Source organism: Colobus angolensis, unplaced genomic scaffold, assembly GCF_000951035.1.
Source record: "Colobus angolensis palliatus isolate OR3802 unplaced genomic scaffold, Cang.pa_1.0 Scaffold42, whole genome shotgun sequence".
In the NCBI taxonomy this organism is placed as follows: domain Eukaryota; kingdom Metazoa; phylum Chordata; class Mammalia; order Primates; family Cercopithecidae; genus Colobus; species Colobus angolensis.
In genome coordinates, this window is record NW_012117599.1 from 10035354 (window position 1) to 10044230 (window position 8877).

Consider the following 8877-nt stretch of genomic DNA (forward strand, 5'->3'; position numbering starts at 1 on the left):
TACAGGCACACATCACCATGCCTGCCTAATTTTGTATTTTTAGTATAGATGAGGTTTCACCATGTTGACCAGGCTGGTCTCAAAGTCCTGACCACAGGTGATCCACCTGCCTCGGCCGCCCAAATTGCTGAGATTACAGGCGTGAGCCACTGCACCTGGCCAATAAAAGGTGCATTTTGATTAAAATAATGACATGTTTCTAAAATATTCTGAAATATAAGGCACTGACATCACAGAATTTAAATATTTTTCAATAAAATCTATAATCAAACCATAGTTCAGCTTCCTCTGGGATATTGTGAACTATGTTTAAAATGCGACTGGAATTTTCCACTGCTGTTCATATTTTCAAATGCTTAGAATTAGAAAAATTAGCCAGGCATGGTGGCACATCGGGAGGCCGAGGCAGGAGAATCCGCTTGAACCCGGGAGACAGAGGTTGCAGTGAGCCAAGATCGCGCCATTGCACTCCAGCCTGAGCAACAAGAGCAAAACTCCCTCTCAAAACAAAAAAAGAATTAGAAAAATGTTGACGTCTTAATTTCTAATAGTGTTAGACATCAGAAATAGTAAAATTTCTAGCCACTGCCTGCATACAAACCACTCTTAATAAATTCCCAGTTTATCAAAGAATAGTTTGGGAAATGAAAAACGGCAGATTTCTTCAGCAGTCAGGGCTACACTGTATATTCCATAATGAGTTTGCACTTTTCAAATAACTAAAACGCATTTAGCACTGAAACTGGGCTAAGCAGAATTTATTTTTTCTTTGGTTCAGAATTTCAGAATAATGGACTGCCTCCAGGTCTTTCTGAACATCAGATGCTGTTCTAGATATAAAACAGAGACCTGGCTGGGCATGGTGGCTCATTCCTGTAATCCCAGCACTTTGGAATGCTGAGGTGGGGAGGTGGGGGAGTCACCTGAGGTCAGGAGTTCAAGACCAGCCTGGCCAACATGGCGAAACCCAGTCTCTACTAAAAATACAAATATTAGCTGGGGTGGTGGCGGGCGCCTGTAATCCCAGCTACTCGGGAGGCTGAGACAGGAGAATCACTTGAACCTGGGAGGCAGAGGTTGCAGTGAGCCAAGATTGTGCCACTACACTACAGCCTGGGCAAAAGAGTGAAACTCCGTCTCAAACAAAAAACCAGAGACCCAGCGTTTGAGGAATGGGTGGTTTGGATTTAGACACACAGGAGATGTGGATGAATTTAGACACAGCTCCCAGCTGTGGCTTGGCTGTAACTGTGTTCTGTTTCCTCCCCAGCCCAGCGACTTCTCCGTGTCCCTTAAAGCGTCAGGGAAGAACAAACACTTCAAGGTGCAGCTCGTGGACAATGTCTACTGCATTGGGCAGCGGCGCTTCCACACCATGGACGAGCTGGTGGAACACTACAAAAAGGCGCCCATCTTCACCAGCGAGCACGGGGAGAAGCTCTACCTCGTCAGGGCTCTGCAGTGACGGCGCCCCGGCCCCACACTCGCCTCCCGGGCCCCACGGTGGAGCTGCCCGCCCGGCCCTGTGGCAGAGGCTCCTCCCGTGGGGACGGCCCCGACGGCTTCTCCGCGAGTCTCTCTTTATGTTCAGGTCGCTTGGTCGGTTTGTCTCCCATTTGCCATCCAGGCCTAACACCCACACTCGAACCCACCCGGCCGGCCAGCTTTAGAGGAGGGGAGGAGAGGGGCGAGTTCACATTATTCCTTTTCCATCGGAAACGGCGCTCGTGCATTCAACTCGTTCCCGCTCATGGAACCCCTCTTTAAAAAGACGCAGGGCACCTGTGAACGCAGGAGCGAGCCTCAGGCCACCCAGCGGCAGCACCCGCGTCCTGGGCACTCTGCGTGCTGGGCAGAGCAGGTGGGCCCCAGTCCTAGCAGCCCTCGCCGGTGTCCTGTGCCCTTACGTGGCTCCCGGACTCTGCAGGGAGCCGACACGTTTGCTGATAGCAATACTGGAACCATCAGGTGCGATGGCAGTGAGGAGACTGCCCAGTGCCTTTGGGGCTGTGCTTGCAATAAAGAATTTCCTGGAAAGGCAGTCTGCAAAAGAGGGAACCGGTGACTCAGAAAGACAGATGTTTTGGTAATTTACCCCAAATGTGCCATCCACATAGTGCTTTTTCCTCTTGCCCTTCGGCTTGTTTGAATCTCACAATTATGTATTTAATTCTCAAAGAAATATGTATCTGTAGCCGTTTGTTGACACTAATACAGATGATTAAGGAAAACAGCTGGTCTTTGGGGAAGGGAGCTACCAACACTTTATACACACACATGTGCACACACACACACACACACACACTATATATATATATTATTTACAGGGAAATTTTTCAGGGTTTACAAAAGAGTATGTGATTGGTAGTAAGAGACACACAGAATGTTTATGAAGAAATTGCATTTTCTTTTTCCTTTACATTTGAACTTCTTTATAGTTTAAATATACCGTCTTGAGATGGCACATTCCTACGATTGAAGAAGGGGTCTTGAGATCCCCTAAACTTGCATACCCAGTTTTTTGGATATTGTAATAAAAAAAAAAGTATTATGACAAGGCTCTGTGTGTATTTCTCTTTGGGAAAACGCCGACTCAGTCATGGGAGAGTAATTACTGAAGCATTCACTCATTGCAGAGTGGGAATCATTTTTAGAGAACAGCTTAACATTTATTACTTGTGTGTTTTCATTTTCTACCCCCACATTTTTGTATATTGAAATAATGAGTTTTAATTAGTGAAACTCCAAGGGAACCCAGAATCTCAAGCTTGGTCTGAACTTGGCTCTTTGGAAAGCATTTGTTTAGAAATAGGTTGCTGAACTCTCGGCAGCCAGCGCTCTCACAGCTTGTGTCCCCCATGGCTGACTCTCAATTTGTCCTCTCAATCAGGAGCATTTATATTGATGCGCCAGGCCTTGGGGGTGCAGAGTCACATAACTTGGCATTTGTGCCCTCCTAGGTCAATCACGTATCAGGCGCTCCCTCAGCGCCATGCACTGCACTCCCATTTGTTCCTCATCAAAGCTCCATGAGGATTATCCCCATTTTATAGATGGGGAAAGTGAGGCCCACAGGCAGTTCACCCAACACATGGCTGCTGTATGGTGGAGCCAGAATGCACAGCCAAGGATCTGCACCAGCGCTGGACCCTTCCAACCCCAGCCTAGGGAGGCGTTCGGGAGAAGCGGGGTGTTGCACTTACTCTGCCATGCGAGTTACCTGTGATGAGCTTGTATCTTTTTGTTGCCTTAGATTATAATAAATTAGAAGTCTGGTGTCTTATACCTGGGGTTGGTGGCACCCAGTTATTGTGAATAGACATTCAGGTGAGTAAGGGAGATCATTACATGAGACAGAATACATCCAGGGAAAAACCAGTTCCTCCAGACTCTTGGTCTCACTAATGAGAATGACATTTTGACCCGATGCTGGAATCCCACTAAATATTGAGTGCCTGGACTGCTGAATGACTTTGATGCACACATAGCAATTCGGGCATAGCCGAGCAATTAAAGGACCAAAGATAGATGTACATTTTGGCTTCAGGAACTTACTTAAGACTCATAGTTGTAGGTGACAGTTATTTTCAGTTTTGTCACATGCTGGCTTATGGGCGTCCTCTGCCTGCGGGAGGTCAAGATTAGTATTTTGTATTAAGGAACCAGCACCCAAGGATGTCAGATGGACCAGTGGAGGGTGAATTGATAGTCCCGTGATGAGCCACTAGTCAGAGTGGGAGGTCCAGGCAGGGTCCCCACGTGGCTTGAAGTGTGGCCACTGATGCTCTGGCCAGGCGGGTCAACCTTCCTGCCTGTCCGGAGATTTCCTGGACAGATAGTTCTTGTTTGCTATTCTGTTGCCTCTTTGCACAGACAGCAAGGGACAATAAAGGTTAGTCATTCTGTACTCAGGTAACATTGCTCCCTTTTTTGTATCTAAATATGCCTTCTACATAAAGATCGTGCCATCCTGCTGAATTACAGTGCATAACCACCAAGCCCGCCATTCCTACCGCTCAACACCAGAATACCAAAGTAATTTCTTAAGACCAAAGTTCAGAACGGAAAGGATAGAAGAGTTTGAAAGTATCATTTAAATCTTACGTTTCAATAAACATGAGTCTGGTTTTGGCCTTTTCTTACTGGAATGCAGCACTGTGTATTGTTGGTATCTGATTGTGTCGTTGATGCGGTTATTTTGGTTCTAACATCCTGCCATATGCTGACTGCTCTCCTGAGGAGCGGCATTGCAGGCTTTGGATACCTGTTTAAGCCAGGCATGATGGCAGTGCCCAGCTGTCCTTACCAGCCCTGGGACTTCAAGCAAATTACTCAGCATCTCTGCTCTGCATGTGTTTGCCCCCGAGTCAAATGGGGCTGCCCTGGTGAGGGTGCTTGTGCCAGTGCTACCTAACAGTGATGGACGCCCGCAGGGGTGGCCTGTGTGTGTCAAGGTATCTGCTCAACATTTTTCTCACTTGGAACTAACTCATTGGTGCCCTGTTAGCCAGGGGCTTCCTCAGGGCCCCCCTGAAGAGCCAACTGCCTCAAACCCTCAGTGTGATCCTTCCCTAGCAGTCTTAGGGTCAATGCACCCCTGCTTCTTAAAGCTTGGACTCCTCGAGTGTTGAAGAGGAGTTGCTTCACCAAACTGTTCAGCTGTCTTTCATTAGAAGCCCAAACCAAAAGCTGCACTCGGCCATACTCAGCACTGGCCTTCTTGCCTGCAGTGGTTGGCGAAATCACATCCCTAAAAATGATCCTCTTTGGGGTAGGAAACCTCTTTGTTTTCTCCTTAGGGGTTGGGAGTGGGGTGGGACGGTGGGAAAAAAAAGTTCACTAAGCCAACCAGTATTCCACGAATGCTGGGATGTTCCCCGCAGGCTTCAAGTAGATGAGAGTAGAACCCAAAGTCAGGTCTAAACCACCTCATTGGAACCTCCCGCTGGAACATTCTCAGCCCAAGTCTGACACAGTGGCTATTGAGCATTGGCCAAAAGTTCAATAAGCCAACCAGTGTCCAGAAAACCTGTGTCACCCCACAACCCCCAGCAGATGGCATTCCTACTGCTGAGGAAGCTGGCCGTTGCTGAGTGCAGCCCACTTGGACCTCCAGCCATTAGGAAATGTGCTCCTTCTTGTGCTGCTCCTCAGACTCCAGTTTGCGGGGCAACAGGGTAGTCATCTGTGTGTGTGTGTGTGTGTGTTTTTAACTTGTAAGTTCTGGGGCACATGCGCGGGTTTGTTATGTAGGTAAACTTGTGTCATAGGGGTTTGTTGTACAGACTATTTTGTTACCCAGGTACTAAGCCTAAGCCTAGTACCCGTTAGTTTTTTCTAATCCCCTTCCTCCTCCCACCCTCCACCTTCCAGTAGGCCCCAGTGTGTGTGGTTCCCCTCTGCATCCATGTATTCTCATCATTTAGCTCCCACTTACAAGTGAGAACATGCTGTCTATGGTTTTCTGTTCCTACATTAGTTTACTAAGGATAATTGCCTCCAGCTCCATCCATGTCCCTGCAAAGGACATGATCTTGTTCTTTCTTATGGCTGCATAGTATTCCATGGTGTATATGTATCACATTTTCTTTTTCCAGTCTACAACTGATGGGCACTTAGGTTGATTCCATGTCTTTGCTATTGTGAATAATGCTGCAGTGAACATATGTGTGCATGTATCTTTATGATACAACAATTTATATTCCTTTGGATATTTACCTGCTAATAAGATTTCTGGGTCAAATGATAGTTCTGTTTTTAGGTCTTTGAGGAATCACCACACTGCTTTTTACAATGATTGAACTAATTTACATTCCCACTAACAGTGTAAAAGTATTCCTTTTTCTCTGTGACCTCACCAGCATCTGTTCTTTTTTGACTTTTTAATAGTAGCCATTCTGACTGGTGTGGGATGGTATCTCATTGTGGTTTTGGTTTGCATTTCTCTAATAATCAGTGATGTTGAGCTTTTTTTCATGTTTCTTGGCCACATGTATGTCTTATTTTGAAAAGTGTCTGTTCATGTCTTTTGCCCACTTTACAATGAGGTGGGTTTTTTTCTTGTAAATTTGTTTAAGTTCCTTATAGATACTGAATATTCAGTATACCTTTGTCAGATGCAGAATTTGAGAAAATGTTCTCCCATTCTGTAGGTTGTCTGTTTACTCTGTGGATAGTTTCTTTTGCTGTGCAGAAGCTCTTTAGTTTACTTAGATCTCATTTGTCAACTTTTGCTTTAGTTGCAATTGCTTTTGGTATCTTTGTCATGAAATCCTTGCCTGTTCCTATGTCCAGAGTGGTATTGCCTAGGTTGTCTTCCAGAGTTTTTATGATTTTGGGTCTCACATGTAAGTCTTTAATCCACCTTAAATTGATTTTTATATATGGTGTAAGGAAGGGGTCTAGTTTCAATCTTCTTCACTGGTAACCGGTTATCCCAGCATCATTTATTGAATAAGGAGTCCTTTCCCCATTGCTTGCCATTTGTCAGCTTTGTCAAAAATCAGATGGTTGCATGTGCCTTATTCCTGGGCTCTCTATCATGTTCCTCCATTGGTCTATATGTCTGTTTTTATACCAGTACCATGCTGTTTTGGTTACTGTAGCCCTGTAGTATAGTTTGAACTCAGGTAGCATGATGCCTACAGCTTTCTTCTTTTTGCTTAGGATTGCCTTGGCTATTTCAGCTCTTTCTTGGTTCCATATGAATTTTAAAATGTTTTTTTTCTAGTTCTGTAAAGAATGTCAATGGTAGTTTAATAGGAATAACATTGAATCTATAAATTGCTTTGGGCAGTATGGCCATTTTAACAATATCGATTCTTCCTGTCCAGGAGCATGAATTTTTTTTTTTCCATTTGTGTCATTTCTTTGAGCAGTGTTTTGTAGTTTTTCTTATAGAGCTCTTTCACCTCACCGGTTAGCTGTATTCCTGGGTATTTTATTGTTTTTGTGGCAGTTGTGAATGGGATTCTGTTCCTGATTTGGCTCTTGGCTTGACTATTGTTGGTGTGTAAGAATGCTAGTGATTTTTGTATGTTGATTTTATAGAAGTTGTTTATCAGCTGAAGGAGCTTTTGGACTGAGCCTCTGGGTTTTTCTAGATATGGGGTCATGTCATCTGCAAACAGAGATAGTCTGACTTCTCTCTTCCTATTTAGATGCCCTTTATTTCCTTCTCTTGCCTGATTGCTCTGACCAGAACTTTCAATACTATGTTAAATAGGAGAGAGGGCATCCTTGGCTTGTGCTAGTTTCCAAGGGCAACGCTTCTAGCTTTTGCCCATTCAATATGACATTGGCTGTTGGTTTGTCATAGGTCACTTATTTTGAGGTATGTCCCCTCAATACCTCATTTATTGAGAGTTTATAACATGAAGTTGTGTTAAATTTTACTGAAAGCTTTGCTGCATCTATTGAGATAATTGTGTTTTGTCTTTAGTTCAGTTTATGTGATGAATCACATTTATTGATTTGCATATGTTGAACCAACCTTGCATCTCAGGGATAAAGCCTCCTTGATCATGGTGGGTAAGTTTTTTGATGTGCTGCTGGATTTGGTTTGCTTGTATTTTGTTGAAGATTTTTGCATCAATATTTATCAAGGATATTGGCCAAAAGTTTGCTTTTTTTGTTGTGTCTCTGCCAGGTTTTGGTATCAGGGTGATGCTGACCTTATAGAATGAGTTAGGGAGGAGTCCCTCCTACTCAAGTTTTTTAGAATGGTTTCAGTAGTAATGGGTACCAGCTCTTCTGTGTATGTCTGGTAGAATTCAGCTGTAAATCCATCTGGTCCTGGACTTTTTTTGTTAGGTAGGCTATTTATTACTGATTCAATTTCAGAGCTCATTATTGGTCTGTTCAGGGATCCAGTTTCTTCCTTTTTCAGTTTTGAGGGGTGTATGTGTCTAGGAATTTTTCCATTTATTCCAGATTTTCTAATTTTTGTATTTATAATATTCTCTGATGGTTATTTCTATTTCTGTGGGGTAGTGGTAATATCCCCTTTGTCATTTCTAATTGTGTTTATTTGCATCTTCTCTCTTTTCTTCTTTATTAGTCTAGTTAGCAATCTATCTGCTTTACTAATTTTTTTCAGAAAACCAACTCCTGGATTTGTTCATCTTCTAAATTTTTTTTGTGTCTTTATCTCTTTCAGTTCAGCTCTGATCTTGGTTATTTCTTGTCTTCTCCTAGCTTTGGGGTTGGTTTGCTCTTGATTCTCTAGTTTTTTTTTTTTTTGAGACGGAGTCTTGCTCTGTTGCCCAGGCTGGAGTGCAGTGGCTGGATCTCAGCTCACTGCAACCTCCGCCTCCCGGGTTCATGCCATTCTCCCGCCTCAGCCTCCTGAGTAGCTGGGACCACAGGCGCCCGCCACCTCACCCGGCTAATTTTTTGTATTTTTATTAGAGACGGGGTAGGATGGTCTCGATCTCCTGACCTCGTGATCCGCCTGTCTCGGCCTCCCAAAGTGCTGGGATTACAGGCTTGAGCCACTGCACCCGGCCTCTAGTTCTTTTAGTTGTGATATTAGGTTGTTAAATTAATCTTTCTAACTTGATGTGGGCATTTAGTGCTATACATTTCCCTCATAACATTGTCTTAGCTGTGTCCCAGAGATTCTGGTATGTTGTATCTTTGTTCTCATTAGTTTCAGAGAACTTTGTGATTTCTGCCTTAATTTCATTATCTACCCAAAAGTCATTCAGGAGCAGGTTATTCAATTTCTTTGTAAGTATATGGTTTTCAGCAATTTCCTTAGTCTTGATCTCTAATATTATTGTGCTGTGGTCTAAGAAAGTAGTTGTTTTGATTTCAGTTCTTTTGCATTTGCTGAGGAGTGTTTTGTGTCCAATTATGGGGCTGATTTTAAATTAC

The 8877-nt window shown here is 43.9% G+C and overlaps 1 protein-coding gene across 3 annotated transcripts in view; it reads left to right on the top strand.

Moving 5' to 3' along the window:
- Window positions 1-2559, top strand: part of NCK2 (NCK adaptor protein 2) — a 77588-nt gene extending 75029 nt beyond the window's left edge. For 2 of the 3 annotated variants that reach the window (XM_011956630.1, XM_011956628.1), the window contains one exon: window positions 1271-2558. In XM_011956630.1, coding sequence (XP_011812020.1) covers window positions 1271-1296 — 26 coding nt within the window. In that variant the 3' untranslated portion in view covers window positions 1297-2558. Of the gene's footprint in view, window positions 1-1270 lie in introns of all 3 variants that reach the window. The other variant, XM_011956629.1, reaches the window with a different exon arrangement.
- The last annotated feature ends 6318 nt before the right edge of the window (window positions 2560-8877 follow it).